Raw genomic sequence first — 20,808 nt, 5'->3', positions numbered from 1 at the left:
GTGAGGTTTGTTTTAAATGAGAATTAAAAGACAGATCTTGATCAAATATTACTCCGAGGTTTCTTACGGTAGTGCTAGAGGCCAGAGCAATGCCATCTAGAGAAACTATGTCATCAGATACAATAAAGCCGTGGGGCCTCTTGCCACATTTTAGATTTCTCTGTAACATAAGCAGTTCCACCAAAGAGTTATTTTCCCCTTTAAACTTCTCAGATGGTTTCATTTGAATAACTGTTTGCTGCCTAAAGAGGTTATATCAGCCTATCACATTAACACCCCTCAGTTTTATGTCATGTTCTATAAGAGGGGCCGGACCCCTAGGTTAGGAACCATTAAACTCTACCATCTAGCAATATATAAAGTGGTTCAAAGGGACAGTTCATCCCCAAATCAAAAACCCATAATCTTCCTCTTACCTATAGTGCTGTTTATCAGTCTAGATTGTTCTGATGTGAGTTGCTGTAGAGATGTCTGCCTTCTCTTGAAAATAATGGAACGACCTGGTTACTCAAGATAATCCACAGACCTTGTTGTGAGTAGTTACACGTAGGAACTATACTTTTCTACCCAACTACATCTGCCAACTGTATCACCGTACAGCAGGAAGCATGCATCTACACCAATGAGCTAGCTAATGTTATAGCTCAACTAAGGAGGGCGCCATTAATGTTAACATCTTGAGCTGTCACAAGCACAGGCCTCTCGTCCATGAGTAGATGCACGCTTCCTTCGGCACAGTGATACCTTTGGCAGGTGAAGTATGTTAGAAGTAAAATAGTTCCTACATGAAAATGCTCACAACAAGATCTGTGGATTATCTTGAGTAAACAGGTCATGATTTCTGTAAAGAGACATTGCTGTTGAGTTTATTAAATGTATTTTTTGATGCTTTGAGCACCACAAGCTGAGTGCCATCTAGTTCCATTATATTGGAGAGAAGGCAGACATCTCTACGGCTGATATCTCCAACACTCAGCAACTCACACTAAAACAATCTAGATTGTTAAGTAGCACTACAGGTAAGAGGAAAATATCTATTTGAGATACATTTGAGGGTGAACTGTCCCTTTAAAGTATCTCCACCTCAACTAACTACAACCCAGGGCTACAATGAAATGCTGCTTTAACATTAATGCGTCAGTAATATCATATATAATAATGTATCAGTCACAGGGAAATGTTTTCTGCAGATAGAGTGCTTCTACTTTTGATACTTAAACACTTGTGCACTTTGAGAGGACTTTCAATGCAGGACTTTTACTTGAAATGGAGTATTTTCACATTTATCCACTGGAACATTTACTGAAAGGATCAGAATAAGTTTTCTGCAGTTTGACTGATCTTCTGAATAAGAATGTTTTAGCACAAATAACAATTATCCTCTGTCAAAAGTCCAAGTCAGTTTAACTGTAATAGCTTCTAAGAGGCAGACCAAAGAGTCTGGTTTTATTTGTGTTTTGATACGGCTGAAATGGGCGAAATTGAGCATGCACTTTTTCAAACACTGGACCATGGTGTTCCTAAACTCCATCAGCATGGCCTATTAGCTTTTTTGAGGGAGCCAATAACATGTCCGTGAGTGCTTCATAGAAAAGATAAAACACAGAATCTCTCTAAACCTGCTTCTTCATACACATGTGGCTTTGTGTCCTAAACATAATCAGTTTCAGGGAATGTCAATGTTACCTCAGTTCAGTTTCTTCTTCTATGGTGTGTCCAGAAGTAATTTGTTTCACAACATTTACAGGCAACATGAACAATGGAGCATGTGTTAGGCGGATAAATAAAAAAAAAGAGAGAAAAAAATGAAGAGAGTTTTTGTGTTTTGATAACATCACAAATGTAATTCAGCCCAATTTTCAGGATGAGCTGTGTTTTAATAGATATGGCAAAAATGCCAGGAGAAATAAACCCGGAAATCTGCGACGATGTATCAAACCTTGATACTTCAAAGAGATTTACGATTTAATTATACCATGTAAGAGACTGAGGGGGGAGGCTTGTTCTCAGAGGAGTAGCTTGTTCAAGGTGAGAAGGGAAACAATAGTTTTTTAAGTTACTAGTTGTTGCTACTGTACGTACACTGAGTTTCCCTCATGCCACAATACAACGGTCTGACCTATTTTAAGATTTTGTGTCCTAGTTTCTGTTTTTTTCCCCCCTCAGAAATAGAAACATTAGGAGCAAGAGATATATTTTCCATCCTCCTTCATCAGGTTTTCTCCCCGTTATTTCCTGTGTTACTGTACGCTGAAACCAGCTCTGTGGTTTACTTTCACAGTCGCACCTCTAGAGAACATTGAGAACAGTTTGTTGGTATTCTTATTAATGTCATTGAGAGAGCATTCACCTCAGAGCTTTAGTTGAGTTTTTGTCTGATAACAGCTGCACCCTCTGAGTGACTTAACCCGCATGTTTGCTGTTCGGGCAAGAAAACACAATATTTTCTCCCGTTTTTTTAGAGAGTAAAATCTTTTTCTTTCACCAAAGCCATTTATTCTGGGTGATAAACACCCACAGAGCCTCTGCCTTGTGCTTCTTTGTGAATTCTGTCCACTCACCCGTTGACGTATATTGTTTGCGGTCGTCCTAAATGGCTGATGACAAGTTGCATTGCGGTTGCTTGTCAACAGTCCTGATGTAAGTCAAGAAGCACTGCAGCTAGAAATCCTGCGGCTTCTGTTTAAAGATTATGTACACTGTCTGAACCCCTCTGTATGAAACGTATACTGTAGAAGCTCAGCATTAGACCAAACACCCTACACATCACATCGGAGAATATTTACAAAAGTCTGCCCACTGTTACTGTAATTGCGGGTCCCAACCCGGTGCACTGTAGATGTGGCTGGTGCGCATCCAAAACACACAAACCCACGCACATACCAGAACGTGTGTCTCTCCCCTGTCTTCACAAAACCATAATGTCAGAAATATTTCTTTGCTCTCTTAACACATGATCATTACAGTTTGGTGAGATGGCTGCCTGACTAAGCGTTTTGGAGGCATGTCCTGACACTGTCTTATCGTCTCGTCTGCCAACTGTCTCCGCTCACACTTTGCAATTATGTGAAGCCACAGTGTTACACTCTCAAGCCTGGGTTGGGACCGGGGTATTAACTGGAAGCCCTCCCTCTGCCCAGTACTTCATCATGAGCTATCATTCTCCTGTGAAGGATCAGAGGCTGAATCACTGTGTTCTACCAACTGCAGGGAGTGGACAAAATAATGGGAACACCTCACAGAAAAGGATTTCAGCTATGAAGAAAGTTAAAGGTATACTGTGCAGGATTTTCCTAAAAAACAATGGGTATGCTAACATGCGCACTAATATTCCACCATTATTCTGAATATGACAATATTCTGAATATGATACGGGTCATGTAAACAGCATATTCCATTTGAATGTGCCGAATTAGGCCCTGTCCCGAATGTAGCATTTTCCAATTAAGTTGGGAAATGCGGATATCATTCAGGTTTTAGGAGAATTCTTTGGACATGTGCACAGCGCATTCAGAATATGCATCTCAGCAGGGGCTTTTACCGCAGTTTGCAACACACAGGCTCTTGTCTGTTTAGGGTCATCTGTGTGCTTGTCATGGACGTCTTGTACACAAACCAACTAGCCAGCAGCTTGCAGAGCTGTGGGGTAGAGATGCATGCCCAAAAGAAAAGCCCACATTTCTGGTCAGAAGGACATACACACCTATTTCAAACATTATAAAAGACTTGGATATCAGGTTTTTGATATATGCAAATATTGCAACGCTGAGGAGTGAAAGAGGGAGGCTGTGTTCACATGGTCGAACATTATCGTCACCGGTGGGAATCTCTCAAAGATTCTGACACCAGCAATAGCCGTTCCACTTTTTCATATTTTGACATAATAAACGACACATTAGGGCACATTAGTTGGAGTATGCATGGCTGCATGTAAACAGAAATATTTGACGAATATTGAATCCCATTAGCCATGTAAAAAGTTTACTAGGAATATTGTCTTTTCTGGATTAAGGACACAAGCCACAATATTTTTTGCATGTTAACATAGTGATTGTATAGACTCATACAGAGGTAATCCCTCTCCATCATTATTTAGTGGCAGATTTACTGTGCACCACTGCAGGTGAAGTCGGAACTTTATAAAAAGGTAGCGCCCAGGTGCCAGGCTGTAAGCAGCACACACCCAAGAGGAAGCTACAAAAACCATGGACGCAGCACTAAACTCAGATATAGTGACTCTGGGATGGCTTTCCTTTTCACCGACAATACTGTTAACAAACAGGAGCACACAATTCCTGCATAGTATACCTTTAGCGTGACCTTGTGTAACTTTGGGTGGACAAAAGTGGCAGTTAGGAAGTCATGGTAATCGCTTAAAGATAATGAAACAGTAGCACAAGTAAAGAAAAGTCAGAGTCCTCAAACTGACTCAGTAATGTCAGTTTCACAGCAATATCTATGTAAAGTTTGCTAACTTTAGCCACCAAATGCTACTGTTGATATTCGACCAAATAAGGCTGTAAAACCCCCCAGAATGTATTGAATCTAGAAAAGATGCATTTTGCTGATTATAAATACAACTCTGGTTCCAAAATTAAAAACTGTGACATTGTGTAAAATAAAAATGGAATGCATTGATCCGCAAATCCTTTTCGAAATACATTCAGTTGATTACAGTACAAAGACAAGATAAGATATTCAATGTTCAAACTGATGAACTTTGTTTTTTATAAATATACACTCATTCTGAGACTGATGCCTGCAACACGTTCCAAAAAAGTTGACACAGAGTCATGTTTACCACTGTGTTACATCACTTTTTCTTAGTTTTGAAAGTTACATTTCTTTCTCAAGATTCACAAGCCAGACCCCCCAAAATCTTCAAGATTTACTCAAGATAAACTTTGACACAGTCTGTGTGGAAGAATCAGCCAAAATCCCATTGGAACACTGAGAGATTAGATTCTTTGTACAGGACGCGTCTTGAAACTGGCACTGCAAACAAAGGCTTCTCCAAGTATTAAATAGATTTCAGCTAGCGTGTTTAATTCCTTTTTCCTGCGTCATCCCACTTTATTGCACATTTTTATAAAATGTGCTACACTTTCTTTATCAGTGTAGTTTTGTTAGGTTAATACCAATGTCTTGTCTAAATATTATGGGAACAGCCGAACTGGAAATTTGTTTAGAGAAAAAAGGCTTTGACGTGTTGAAAATTTATTTTCCCCACTGTATGTCAAAAAGGATTTGCAAATCAATGCGTTTTGTTTTATTTATGTTTCACACAGCGCCCCAACTTTTTTTGGAATCGGGGTTATAAACATTAACTCACACTGCCATAAAATGTGTTTATTTTATGTTGAAAACATTTGACAGCTATAATGGAGGATGGCTTTAAAAGCAAATAATCTTTGTGAAACATATGAGCATTGGTCAAAGAAAAAAAGCAAAACAATTTAAGTAAACTTTATCATATAAATTAATGACAGCACATACTAAACACATTCAGACTCCATCGACAAATAGAAGCAGCGGCCAGAAGTTGAAATCAATTGAGAACATATACAGTTAATTATAAAGGGGGTGAAGTGAAAATACTGCTTATTTTCATCTAACCTAAGACAACCCACTTTAATAGTATGCCTTTAATAGAGTCCCTTTTCATTGAGTGTGAACGTTAATTTTTCATCTCTCTGTGCATTAATGTGTAGATAAGATAAGTATTTATAAATCCTACTATGGGAAAATTCTCACATTGCAGCACCTTAAGACGCAAGAGAAAATAGGAAAAAGTGATTGAGAGCTAAATAACAAACTAGAAAACATAAATGTAGTATAAAACCTATATACACTTTATCCTCCTGAGACCCGAATTTTTCTTGAGTATGTATTTTTAATTTCTCTTGCTATTTGGGATCAGTAGGACCCGATAAGTATAAAATCTAAACATTGTGGACGGTAATAAAGTCCCACTGTCCTCAAACGAGATGATAATAGAGTCCCAATGTCCTCAAACGAGTACTTCCTAATTAACAGTGTCTTAGCTTGTCACTGTTGCCAAAATTTGTTGTTTTAATTTGTTGCCATACCAAACTACAAACATTCTTGATCATAAATAAGCAAGTTTAAACCATAAAATGTGATCAGGTTTTTGGACCTTGTCCACTTTTGTGTCAGGATCGGCTGCAGACTGACTTGGCAGAGATGGCTGCCATCTTGTTTTTACATGGATTAGTGTATCGTGCTCTTACTACCACTAGATGGCACCAACAAGTGTCCACGAACGAGGACAACGAGTCTAAGTTAAGTAGAATGAAGTATAAGGTCAAGTAAACCCAAAATGAGATGTCCCCATACGAGGACACAGGGTCTCAGGAGGATAAACACCTTTCACTTCTACAGCTACAGTATGTACAGGATTGATAGCTGCACAGGATAACTGTAATACACACCTGGTGTGTAGTATTTTTACTGTAAAAATATAGAAATATTATTGCACAGTAAGTGGTAAGATATTGCACAGTATGAAATTACACAGGAATGTTACACAGTGCAAATATGAAGAATATGGATAAGGATATTTACTCAAAATTGTCCCTGTATATTGATGCATCTTCCTCCACCTTCAGCAACAACATTCACTGATCTGTTTTAAGCAGTTGTCGATGAAACACCAATAAAACACAAAATTACATCACTGTAAACACCTGTTTTGCTTTGATGCATAATTCCAGTTTACAGTTGAGCTTTTTATTTGAGAGAAAGGGTTTTACAGAGTCCCATTATGGCTGCTGCAGGCAGTGCACTTTTAGATTTAAGTGAAGAGGATTAGGTGTTTCCCCAAAGGGATCCTCGTTCTCTATTAAAAAAACCATAGCAGCTGCATTCCCTCTTTAGTGCCACGTGTGAGCTGCCATCTCCCTGCCAGTGTGAAGTCTGCGACTGCCTCAGCTGTGCTGGCTCCTCTTTAGGAGAGCTGCCAGCCCGCATCCTACAGCCCATTAGAGAGAAGTGATGCTCTATGTGGCTGACCAGTTGCCTTACAGCAAGTTAAAGTGATTGTTCCAGGTCGCAAAAAGTATTTTTTTTTTATTTGTTTTTTTGTTTTGGAGAGTGTGAGGCTCTCTATAAAGCTGCCAAAAACTATTAAGGCACACACCGGTCTCTCTTATGTGATAGAACAAATTTCTTCTGTGCTGTTGCTTAAAATGAAAGTCTCAGTGAAATTTGTCACTGTCTAGAGAAGAGACCTCAGCTATCCTGTCTTGACTGCCTACCTCCCTTTTTTCAAATCAGTCTAGCCAACACAGGGGCAAGGTAGCTGAAATTGCTTTTTTATCCCCAAAATGCCCGGAAGGTTTTGTCAAAAACCAGGAAAAAGTGGCGGTTTTGTCGTATCGGTCTTGAAGTCAAACCTCTGCCCTCATGATGGAGGGGAGACAGATGCCCTGCAGGACAAAGGACTTCTGGAGGTCATAATTCACCTTGACCAAAGAGAAGCAAACATGCACATACTTACGCACTTCAACAAACACATAGACACACATAGCAAACGTGTGAAACCCTGTATTTGGCTGTGTTGGATCTAATACTTCCTGTCTCCTTTCATTATTCACAAGCATCAATCCTCTCACTGTTAATCTCGTCCTGCTGCTGCATTTATGACTCTTTCCTTGTCTTCTCTTCATACCTGTGTTCTGCTGCGGACCTGATAGCCTGCTCTGCTTCTTATTGTTTAGCCCATTTGACACAAAAAAAATGAATGCTGCATATAATATTGTGCCTTCTAAATTTTACTATAATACAAGTATGCAAATATGCTGTTTTGATGGGGAGGAATAAGTAGGTCAAAACAGCATCTATGGTGTATTTTTCTGTGGAGGGTTTGTCTGACTGTGAGTGCTTGTTCCCCTGCAGAGACCTGTGCAGTGAACAATGGCGGCTGTGATAGCACATGTCATGATTCAGTGACAGGAGTCCGCTGCAGCTGTCCTGTTGGCTTCACTCTGCAGCCGGACCGCAAGACCTGCAAAGGTAAAGCATCACCATTCAAACCGCACCTGTCCAGCTGTCGCCAAATTAATCTCCCGCTTGTCATGTTGCCAGGCACACTGGAGCGCCTTTCTCAGCCCAGAGCTCACAGGAATTAACAAGTTATTTTTGTCCTCCGTGTTCGCACCTTTTTTTCCCAATGTGCTAGTTGGATTTTCTCTTTACAGACTACACTGATGTTGTTTTTTACCCACAAGTTCCCATATGATATCTGTATCCTTACTGATGCCACCACTCTTGCACTACTCTCTGCTCTCTAGCTGCATATTTTGAGTAATATTTTGTCATGCCACCTGTTTTCTTGACAGTTTTTCCACTACATTACCATCATCCTCCTTTCTGGGGTTTGGCAGAACATCCGCAACTCAAGCAACCTGCTGCAGTAACTTTTTTATTATATTATGTCTAATAAGATCATCTCCAAACTTTAGGGTAAAACTGAGAATTATATTAGGAGACTTAGAAAACAAAGGCACTGCTGACAGTAAGGGAGTTAGATGACTTTGGAGAGAATGAGGACAATCTGTGTTTCCAGAAAAGTGGGGATAGAAATCTGTCAGCCTTCTATGCCTCGTAATGTTACACTAACAACTCTGATAAAAGTACATTGGCTTATATTAGTTCGCTCTGAGAGGAAACGAGAGGAAAACAAACCCAGGCAGCTCTGGCACAGGAAGACAGGGGCTCGCTGCAGGCCAGGCACTTCTGAGGAGCGGAGACAAAGATGGAGCAAGGAAGGGATTATTCTATTCCATTTCTGATGCATTTATTTCAACCAGATGATGAAGACTCCCTCAAGAGACAGACGCCTCATTTGTGATGATGATTCAGAATTAATCAGAGCCGCTGCCAAACTTGCCAAGGCAGAGCATCATCAAAAGCGGGGATGAACACATGATATATTGATTGGGTATTGGCTGCAGAAATAAAGAGCAGAGTAACCGGAGGGAGATGGACAATGATGATTTAGAGGCCTCACCACCATGAGGCTTGACTGTGTGAGAGCTGCATCCCATTACAGCCACACGCAAGCTGATTTTAGCCCGACTGAGGGCCAGTAAGGAAATCCCTCAAGCTCATTTCTGCAGGACTGTCAAGGCAGCGCAACCAAAGACATAATCATCCTTTTTTGAATTGTTCTGCACCTTTAGCCAAGCTGCCTTTGCTCTTCTGTCTCTACCTCAGTGCTTGACTGGTAGACGGCGGTGGGTGGCGCAACAGGCCAAAACACAAATTCAAAACATAAACATGATTTGCGGACCGTAATTTTTTTTTTTAAATGCGAATATTCTGACTTTACTATTGTTGTCAGTGAGATCAGTATGTTATATGAACATTATTCCTTAGTCTCTGTGACATATTAGGATGATTTTACGACTATTTGCTTTAGATTTCTTACATATAGCTCCTTTAAGCCCATTTGTTATTAGTGCCATAACAGCTGTTTCTGGGGTCCACACAACAAGACATGTAAACACCACATGATAGACTAGACAATTCACAATACTAACAAAGCTGAATTATTAAATAATAAAAAAAGAATAAACTTCTGAATAAAGATTGTCCTGGCCCAAAAAAATGCCCTTCAAAGAACTATAAGAGAAGGTAAGATCAAACAGTGACTGAAGAAATTACTGCAAAGTATTTAAGATCAAATCATGAGTGAACAAATATTTTTTTCTTGATTTATTCATTCAATCTTGAGGTCTTATTTTAATCAAATATTGTTCAAATTGTGTGCAGAACTGAAATAATGTAAAGAGTTTATGGCTGTGGACTCTTGAGTTTTTCAGTCATACCCAATTTATGTAATTCCAATCCTGTTAGGGACCCCGGTGTGCAGAAATATTTATTATATTTAAATATGCCATTTTGAAAAAAATTGAAAAATGGCAGTTTCTTTTTTCTCGCCAAAATTTAGCATACAATTGGAGCATTATTTGGCCCCCTTTTCTGACAACATAGCTTAACATAGTTGGTACGACTGGATGCCTTTGGTTCTCTAGTTTAATATGATACATGTGCCTCCACTGTGGCTTTAAAACAGAGCCAGATACAGCAGGTTTTATTTGCTGTTTATTTCTTTGTATTTATCTCTCACTTTCAGCTCTGTCTGTCATACCTGCTGCTGCTTCACATTTTTTGTGCCAGATATTGCATCTCTGTTCCTTTTATATTCTTGTTCTCTCTGTACCCTGGCTTTTCTTTTAGGAGCCCCTGATTTTTGGTGAAGTATTCTGACTCAGCTGGTCAGGCCACAGTTTACCTCACATTTTTATATTTGTTGGACTTGTATGTACTACACATGCATGCGCATCTGACCCTGCTGTCAGATAGCTGCTGGGGGTGGTAGTATCAGATGGCACATTGAAATGTGTTTGAATAATAAAAATACATGTATTTATCATATATAAACCTTTATTTAATCAGGTAAGTCCTGTTGATACATAGATAATATAATGTAATATAAGAATGAGTCAGTTAAAACAAGTTAAAAATTAGAATCAGTCAGGTTTTTGACTAGATTTCTGATTTGACTCATTGGAACCAGAGTATCGAGCTTCAAAGTACAGTGCAATTCATTCCAGGTGTGTAGTGCAAAGAATCTATAAGCAATCTTTCCCAAATCAGCTTTTTTCAGCTTTCCAGCCAATAAGTGACGTTAAATATGAGGGCAAATTTTAAGAAGTCCTTTATAAATAGATAAAAACAAATGCTGGTCCCTTTTAATATGAAGAGGAGGCCAACCTACTTTTTGATGAAGACAGCAATGAATGGTAGACAAATACATGAAACTTGTATTGTCAGGGATATAACTCAGTAAGTAGATTTTTGTACTTGATCCAATTCAAGGGTCGACCATAGACCTTTTCACAGGCCCCCCCTTGGCCTTGGGCTGGGGTCATCTGTACCCTTTGACCCCCCCTGATAGCAGGCCTGCCCCCAAGTGACCAAAAATATCACATATAGCAGATTTAAGTTAAATTTTTCTCTCCTTCTCCCCCTCTTTTTTGATGGATGTTTTGATATATCTACTGTTCTGAACTATTTTCTTTTCACAGACATTGATGAGTGCCGTCTTAACAATGGGGGCTGCGATCATGTGTGTCGAAACACAGTCGGCAGCTTCGAGTGCAGCTGCAAGAAAGGCTACAAGCTGCTGACCAACGAGAGAACGTGTCAAGGTAGGCTGCCCATTTGACATCCTTTTACCACTGAGATCAAACACATTTTCCCGTGCGCTGCTACCCAAAAGCATGTCCTCAGCACTTTCTTTCTTATAGCTATTGATTTTTGCATTGATTACAAAGAATAGTAAAACAAAAATGTCCACAAAACTATGCTCCCTCCAGCCTGCAGAGAGGCCAGACCAGGCCTCTCTGGCTTGTTTGTCTGTTATATTTGGTGGTAGCCATCGCTCAGCAGGAGCTCGGAGGACTAGCTGCAGAACAAATAAAGAGTTTGCCATGGCCGAACACAGGTGTGGGGAATTAGAGCTCCAACTCTAAAACCTCTGGTTCTTGGATGAATCAAGCCACTACAGAAACATCTGGTGAAAGAAGACAGGCAGGCTAGAACTGTGGAGCCGAGCTCGGCCTCTCTCCGAGTGGAAAAACAGATGACATGCTATTTTTTAATTCTCTTTTCTTTATTGATGTGGTCGATCAATATCCAGCCTGGTACACATCAATGTCATGCAATGGGTTTAGAATTGCCGCACTGAATCACACCAGTCTGTACACAGAACACAAACATCTTATGTCTTCAGTGTCACTGTGCTTTGCAGCGAATTTCTTGTCACTTCAGATCTATTTTTGGTGGGATGCTTTTCTCTCATTATTTACAGCAGAACAATGCAAAGTTTATTTTGCCATAATAACATAGATAACTGAGAAAATGTGGTCTGTGCATGTAGGAATGTAAATCACAGTTTGTTTTCTGTGGCACCGTGCCTTAACCAACCCCGTCATGTGCTGTTTGGGTGCACGGGGGCAACTTTGGAACAGTGTTGTCCTTGTTTGGTGCTGTGTGTTTTGTCTGGAGTGAAGGGTTGTGATAAAGCTCACTTCTTCTTGAGTGAGGTGTTGCCAGGCTAACACACACACTCCACCTCACTGAGTCACCTGTCTGCTCCTTATCCTCGTCTCTCATTCCTTTCATTTTTCTCACCAGTGGAACGAGAGCCGGGCAGAGTAACAGCAGAATGTCTCAGTAAAGGTTAAACTGTATCGCAATAATCTCCTCTGATTTTTGTTTGTTCACCTCTGATGTTAGAATGCTAATCTGTGATTAAAGGGGCACCTAATGGAATGAGCATGGCATTTTCATAAAGTTGATGGACTCACAGGAGACAAACAGAGGAAAGAAAGGTCAGAGTCAGAGCAGCAGGGGCCGAGATGATAGTAATAGTAATTCCCAAACACTGGATCCTACATTTCATGTAATGCAACTCAATAGTATTTTTATATGCTTCTGCACCGTACATCCCATTCTCATGAACACAAAATCTCAAGTATACCTTGAGGAAATGTCTTCAAATTTGGCACAAATGTTCACTTGCACTTAATGAACTGATTAGACTTTAGGTGGTCAAAGGTCATTTTGAACTTGTGCCGGTCTCATGCACAGTCCACTTGGACTGAACAAAGAACTGATGAGATTTTTGTAGTCAAAGGTCAAGGTCACTGTGACCTCATCTGTCACATTCTTGTGAACACAATATCTCAAGAACACCTTTAGGGAATTTCTTCAAATTTGGCACAAATGTTCATTTGCACTTAATGAACTGATTAGACTTTGGTGGTCAAAGGTCATTTTGACCTTGTGCCAGTTTCATGCTCATGAATGTGATATCTCAAGAAGGCCTGGAGGGAGATTCCTCAAATTTGGCACAAACATCCCCTTGGACTCAAGAATGAACTGATCAGATTTGGTGGTCAAAGGTCATGGTCACTGTGACCTCATCTGTCTCATTCTTGTGAACACAATATCGTAAGAGCACCTTGAGGGAATTTCTTCAGATTTGGCACAAACGTCCCCTTGGACTCAAGAATGAATTGATTAGAACTTGGTGGCCAAAGGTCAAGGTCACTGTGACCTCAAAAGACATATGTTCGGCCATAACTCTAGAATTCACATGTAATTATGACATAATTTCAGATAAATGTATAACGGGATGAAGTGATAACATTTTATATCCAAAAGGTCAAAGGTCAACTTCACTGTGACATCATAGTGTTATGCAGAAACACTTTTTTGGCCATTACTGTGTGAAATACTGAATTGGTGACACTAGTCTTTGGTGTCCACGTTGAAACTGTGCTGGTTTCTGGATCTTCTGTGCTGCTGGGGGAAGATGTGTATGAAGCATTCTTGTTTTGACAGACACGGATGTAAACTCTAAGTACAACATGACTACAACACTTGGTGGAAAGGTAAAGCATGGGCCAATGAAGATCCCATTAAATGTTGGAGCAGATCTGAATATTATGACAACACCCTAACATTGCTAACAGAGCTAACAGTGTAACATTTTGATAAAACAACATATAGTAATGTCATCATGCATCTCTCTTATGAGCAAAAATCCGGAACTGGTAGACTGAGAGGACCTGCAGCAAATGATACAGTGCTACACTTTTGTTAATACGTGCTTGAGCTTGGTGTTGGGTTGTGGTATTCTGTGACATCAGTGATACTTAAATAGACGTTTGCTGTCTCCACGAGGTGTTGAGATGTGTCAACTGAACTCTGGGTTATCTTGGTTTAAACAGTCATGGTGTTTCCCTGCTGTCAGTGGACCATGGCCCGTAAGTCAGGATGGGGCATGTCTGCTGAGCCCCTGTCAGCATTCCTCCACCCTCAACACCCTCAATAATCTCTTTCTCACTCCTAATCCACATGAGGGCACTCAGGGAGATGTTCATCAGATGCCATGTTTTCTCCAAAGTGAACATCTATGATAGAGATCTTATCTGTTCTTTATAAACAACAGCGACCTTTTCTTAGTCTCACACAACCTCATTTTCTTCCTCAGAGTTTTGTATTGAAAAGGGTGAAGGTTGAAGTGATGCATTGACTCCTGACACACAGATCAGTCTAGTGCAGTGAGTGGGCAGATTAACAGAGAGCACTGAGGAGAACTAATGGATAGAAACTCTGATTTATTATTTCCAGTGAGTGCAAGTGATTTGGCTGTTCTCATCCTTCTATGCTCCCCTGCACGTACATCTCACCTCATGATGCCCACCCACTGCATACTTCACCTTAGCTGCCTGGTAAATAAGGGTTGTACTGTAGGAGTCCCAGATGTCTTCACACATCAGCTCTGCAGCGCAGCACAACACAAACTGATAATGATAAGTTGCAGACTGACTTCTGGCGTCACTTATTGCAACATTTTTTGAGGGTAAACTGAGTCACCACGCCTTTTTCTCCCAGAGGGTTTCAGACCCCTCACTTTAAAGTGTGCTGAGCAAAGTTTATGCTCAATATGCCGAAAACAATCACTTTTGCAATGCCTCATGCAGCGTCTGCAGACCCATGCTGCTCTCATCTGCCACCACTGTTATGAATCTCTTGGGGCCACCGCGAGAGCTGTGCGAGTTTGTTCTTGTTAAAGTTTTTCATCTTTATTTGTGGTCACGTTTGACTTCTCTATGTAGAACCAGTGCATCAGGATCTGAAAGATCATTTTTCTTAGATGTCAAAGGGGACCTTTTATGCTTTTCCATATTTTGTATCTCATATATAGCATTACAAAAACATGGCCAAAGTGTAAAATAATGAGGTACGTATGTAGAAGTAATCTCTGTGGGCAAAAACCGCTGGTCTCCTACTGTTCTGAACTCTCTGTTTCCAACAGTTTTTTCTACTCTGGCTACAGTACGACATCATTTCATGCTGGTTCATGATTTCTTTATATGGTGATCTGCTACAGGCACACTACTGCAGGTGTTTACATTACGTAGCGCACTCTGCTAAATGAAGCTACATGCTAACATCAGAGAAATATGTAATCCTTATTGCCAACGTTGTAAATTTCTACCCGATTTTGGATCATATTTCTGCTGAAACATGTCTGGTTTTGTTTAGAAGCTTTTATTGCTATTTTTTCACGCTAGACAATGCCGCTCCTTTCTGTTACACTGGTTCCACAGCTGCAAGTACATCACTAACGCACATGTAGCAACATGCTAACTTCAGGGAAATGTGTAAACTCGGTTGTGATATTGTTAATTTCTTCCAGATTTCGGATCATATTCCTGCTGAAACTTGACTGGTTTTGTTTAGAAGCATTTATTGCTGATTTTTAAGCTAGAAAGTGTTGCTCTTCACTGTTACAGTCCTTCCCCAGCTGCAACTACACTGTTAATGTACATGTAACAACATGCTAACATCAGGGAAACATGTAAACTTGGTCTCTGATGTTTTTAATTTCTTCCAGATTTCGGATCATATTCCTACTGAAAAATGTCCTGTTGTCTTCAGAAGCTTTTATTGGTGATTTTTCACCATAAAAGGTGCAGCTATTTTCTGTTACACTCATTCCACGGCTGCAAGTACACTGCTAACATACATACACACTAATGTCAGGGAAACATGTAAAGTTGGTTGCTGATGTTGTTAATTTCGCCCCGATTTGGGATCAGATTCCTGTTGGAACATGCCCGATTGTGTTGAGTTGAGTGTTTTTTTTTAAAGATTATTTTATGGAGCTTTTTGCCTTTAAAGGACATTTTGAAGTGTGAAAGGGAGAGAAACGGGAAGACATGCAGCAAAGTACCACAGGCTGGAAACAAACCCATGGACACTGCCTTTGTAAAATTGGTTGCTGATGTTGTTCATTTCTCCCCGACTTGGGATCAGATTCCTGCTGAAACATTTCCGGCTGTGTTTAGAAACTTTTGTCGGTGATTTTTCTTTTTTTAAGCTTTTTTGGGGGCTTTTTGCCTTTAAAGACAGGACAGCTTGAAGTGTGAAAGGGAGAGAAATGGGAAGACATGCAGCAAAGGGCCACGGGCTGGAAACAAACCCATGGACACTGCCTTTGTACACGGGGTGCCCGCTCTACCCACTAAGCTACTCAGTGTCCCTCGTTAGTGATTTTTCACGGTAGAAACTGATGCTGCTCTCCATAACAGTCATTCCCCCAGTTGCAAGATATGGAAGAATTGTAAATGCTGATCAATCGGAGCAGACTGACTTTTTTGGGAGGAGGGCTGAAAAAAACCATCGCAAAACAGTGCGTTTCAGTCAGAGGGGGAACACAGGTGTTCCAGCACAGACAGTATGAGGAAAATAAAGTGTTTTTGACCATTAAAGCATGTAAACATGTGGTTGTAGAAACTTTAAATACAATTATGAACTTGAAAATGGACATAATAAGTCTCCTTTGAACCCGAATTGTTTTTTGTTTTTATCTAAAAGTGGATTTTTTTTTTATCTAGCTGAGTTGGAGTTGAATCAGTAATTAAACAGTTGGGGAATTTTCATTCTTTTGATCATCCACCAGTGGATCTCCTCCAAAACCTGTGCTCTGTTGTAAACCGATCACTTAATAATCTTTTAATCTCAGCACGTTTTCATCTTTTTGATGCCCTCTAACAGGCCTGCCAAGTGTTAACCTCAATGACTGTCTTCACTGGTTTGCACAGAGCTCAGCTGCATTGCACATGAAGGAATATGCCCAGCGTGAATACGTGATGTATTTTGTGCAACGCTCTGCAAGATTTGTGTAGGCATTTATCCGTCTGTCTTTTTGGTTTCTTCAAGACAACCCATTATTTAACTGAACTCCTGTAATTGCTGTGAAATACCTGCGTCATCTGTTTGATGGCGGCTGGCGCTGCCTTGTAACCCAGAGGAGGTTCAGATAATGTGGATGAAAGCGTGATATTCCTGGGAAAATCCTGGGAACTTTCAGCAAAGTTGTGCACATCCCCATTTTCCCCCAGCATGTGCTGCCTGGGCTTGACTCAGATTTTTGCTGACATTAAAGGAAACCTTGATCGTAATAAAACCAAATGTCATCAGTCTCCTGTAGCTTCACGTATCAATCCATATGGTCTTTGAGCCTGTGACATTTAAGCGACTTATCAGGAAGCACTTGTAAGAGAGCAGAATAGCTCAAAAAGATAAGGTGGAGAGGCTACTGTCATGCAGGAAGGAGCTGTAGCAGTGTGGATTTGCAGGTGTGATGAGACTGACAGGGTCAGAGAGACCGAAGATGGTAATAGCAAGTTTCTTCCTATCTGCATCTCACAAATTTATCTAAATTTGACAGTGATTGTTTGATTTTTATCATGATTTCCTCAGAATAAATGAAAGACAATTCAAATTATGGGGTCCAACATTACTGGGTCATTTATGGTATGGTAAAGAGGAGAAAAGAAAAGTGATTGGCAGGTTCTATGCGGAGTGAAAAATGGCACTTCAGCTCCTATTATCAGGTGAAGAGCAGACTTTCTTTTGACTCCTGCTGTGGCCGCTTGTTATTTCAAAAATACTTTGAAAATTCCATTTCAGTGCATTGAAATGGAAAACTGAATGACAGCAGGAGGTCAACCACTATACCAAGTACCAAACACAAGACGTCTTGCTTTCAAAAGACACTTTTTTCCCCTGCAAAATATGATTTGACCCGTTGCAATTCATGACAAAAGATGAAAAAAAAATAAAAAAAATGCCATGATAGGAGGATGGAAGAGTCCTGTTTGACAATCTTTTTTTGTAATTTGTTGAACTGTTTGTGACGTTTCTAACAGCATGTCTTTCTATCTACACAGACATCGACGAGTGCTCTTTTGACCGCGCCTGTGACCACTTCTGTGTCAACTCTGCCGGCAGTTTCCAGTGCCTCTGTCATAAAGGCTACGTCCTCTACGGCCTGGCACACTGTGGAGGTGAGCCGACCACGCTCTTTCTCTTTGATGTTAATCTGTCCATCACTCTTTCTCTGCATCCCACACCTCTGTGCTAACCATTCATTAGCTGCTCTTAATGTTTGGCAGGAAAATCATAATTACACTAGAAATAGATTATTATTATTGGTAATTAAAATTTCTACTGACAGCTTATATAAAGCTCCCTACAATATGCTGTGTATAATAAAGGACAATATCAGATAGATTTAGCTGATAAATTAAAGTATTTTCAGATGACTGCTGATCAATTTTCAAACTCTGACATAGTCTTGAAGTTTGGTTTCTTACTTTTCAGGCATTGATTTTGAACCATGCTAGCAATCTGACTCTAGGGATGGCTGTGTCAGTCAAATGGTCTTTGGTTAAAACCACAGAAAATGAAGATTGACAACATGACAGCTCCCAAATATCGAAGCAAATCGTGACCAGTATTTAAATTAAAATGCATTTGCAGAAATGCTTTTTCATTTTAAGAATGTGGCTGCATTATTTGACTCATAAATAAAATTAATAATCAATCAACCTATTTGCATTTTCTTCTTCAAGACTGCACATTTTATGCCATAATCAAAAAGAAAACAAAGAAGAGATTGCTATTTCATTTTCGTGGTCTGCCCTGCAAAATAGTGCCCATAATTCAAAAATGATTTGGCAATCTGAGCGGCGCAGGAGAGTGACGTCAGTAAAATGAAAAAAATCAAATTCACTCGTCAATTTTAAACATATTGGAGGGTAATCCATCAAAAGAATGAAGTATTTGCACTTCATCTGAGACTTGAGAGTTGTCCTCCTTACTGGAATATAATCATACTCAAGAAACAAACAAACAACCATTGTTGTTGTTACAGAATCAGTGTGTTGTTTTTGTTCTAACTCTGGATGTCACAGCATCCTTAAAGAATAAAAACATTGAAAGGTCCCTGCATGCCGCTTCATTCTTGTACTATAACAAGATGTAAGTAAATGACTCTGATGGATTATCCCTCTCAAGCCAGTCTGAAGCCTTTGCAAGTTGATTTTCAAATCGATTGAAATGAGCTAAAGCAGGTGGCTTCCTTGGAGGCAGGAAATCAATCAAAGAACTTTTGCTACACTGTAATGTAAAGTGTTCTGGCAATTTGTGCTGTAGTTAATGGACTAAAACATGAAAAACCACAGTTATGGTCCTTGAAGCTGGAGTATGACCATGTTCATCAAACATTAGCAGGTACCTACAGTACTCTGGTGTGGAACAGATAGCAGAGGCAGCGTTTGGTGTCAGGAGGAGGTGTGTGGGGGCGCGTCAGATCTGCCTGGCAGGCAGCAAGAGGCCCGCCAGAGCACATCAGGGTGTTGCGGCGGCCCTTTGATGGAGTGTGTATCACCAGTTAGAATCTGCTGCTGTCTCCAGCGCCTCAGGGCCTCACAGTAGTTCTGGGAGAGGCAGCGCATATGCACTCGAAATACATAGCTTTGCAGTGATTTGTTCTGTGTTTTTTTGTCTGTGGTTTGACAGGTCTACTGATCAGGAATGTTGCAACAGAATGTAGAATAAGGAATGAGACTAGAGAGCGGTAACATGTAAAGTGTGGGATCGTGAGGTCTGCACAAACACAACAGAGCAGTTATTTACACCCTCTTACTGCAACATGCCCGATTGAGGACCTTAGCATGTTTCCTACTGCCACAATCTAATAAAGGCAAAAATGCCCTTAAAAAGTGCTGGAGGAGGAACATCTTCGAGCTGTAGTTTTCAAACTTTTTAAGCTGCATGCCACCTCAGGATATACCAGGCTCTGCACAGACGAACGTAAAAAATACAGTAGCATAGGCCTGAAGTTACCCTATTCAGCTACAGATAGTTCACTCAGAAGGCACGTTTATTCCTCCTCAGAAGATTTTGTCGGCTGTTGTCTGCCACAGACATGCTGTGCAAAGGGGCAGCACTAGAACTGGCACTTAAACTCTTCCACACAACTCTCATACACAGCAACGGCAAGCCCCTCATCATGTGCAGTGCAGACCTTACTGGTGCTGCTTAAGTAGCCACCAGCACTTGTGCTTGATTGTCGTCCACTTCAGTCTCGACAGGTCTTCTTAAAATATTCTCCTCTCTTATCCGCACTTCTTTTCCTAATACTTCCCGTTTGGGGCCATGATTGCAGTGTTTTTAAACCATTTATTTCACCTCCACTTACACATGTCACAGTTTAGCTCGTAACTACTGTAATCATGGATGCATGCGCCAGGCCCCCAGGAAGTGCCCCAGGCTTTGAAGCCAGTTTTCGTAGTGGCCAAACAGTGGAGTTATGTCTATCACCTGGTGCCCTGTGGCCCAAAAAACTTTTTCCCATAGACATACATTTTTATGAGCATCACAACCCTCACAAAATGACTTGTTTTGCTATCAGGATCTATTCAGTCTGATAACCTTTGGAAAGTCTAGAAAAGCAGCCCAATTGAATCAATTTATCCCCATTTAAGTTAGTTGAAAACTTAACCGGAAGTAGCCGGCTCACACAGCGTGAAAGCAGTGCCAATCATGTGGGAAATGTGTTACGCGGCAGTAAAATTTTTTGGCTTCATGCGCCACTGATCAAGTTTCATTGGAATGAATGAGGCCTCATCTCCAATGCTGTATCCAGTTCTCTTTATACACCAGTGGTGTGTGCACACTACGTTCATGAGCGTGACAACTTAGCAGGCTGATATTGAAACAAAAATATTACAGGAAAAGCAAAACTTAATCACAATTGCATTTCAGGGATATCATGGATTAAAGGCTCTTTTATACGAAAATAGATCTATTGATTTTAAATGTAACTGTCACTGCCCACATACTTCCATGTGC

At 40.4% G+C, this 20,808-nt stretch overlaps 1 protein-coding gene across 1 annotated transcript in view; it reads left to right on the top strand.

Moving 5' to 3' along the window:
- The window catches only part of scube3 (signal peptide, CUB domain, EGF-like 3), an 82,549-nt gene that overhangs the window by 45,310 nt on the left and 16,431 nt on the right, over window positions 1-20,808 (top strand). Inside the window, exons 8-10 of the mRNA XM_050064242.1 lie at window positions 7,918-8,034; window positions 11,115-11,237; window positions 17,841-17,957. Of these exons, the coding sequence (XP_049920199.1) occupies window positions 7,918-8,034; window positions 11,115-11,237; window positions 17,841-17,957 (357 nt within the window). The remainder of the gene's footprint in view (window positions 1-7,917; window positions 8,035-11,114; window positions 11,238-17,840; window positions 17,958-20,808) is intronic.

This window comes from Epinephelus moara, chromosome 16, assembly GCF_006386435.1.
Source record: "Epinephelus moara isolate mb chromosome 16, YSFRI_EMoa_1.0, whole genome shotgun sequence".
Lineage (NCBI taxonomy): Eukaryota > Metazoa > Chordata > Actinopteri > Perciformes > Serranidae > Epinephelus > Epinephelus moara.
The sequence above is the reverse complement of the archived record's forward strand: the minus strand, read 5'-3'. Positions and strand labels throughout refer to the sequence as shown.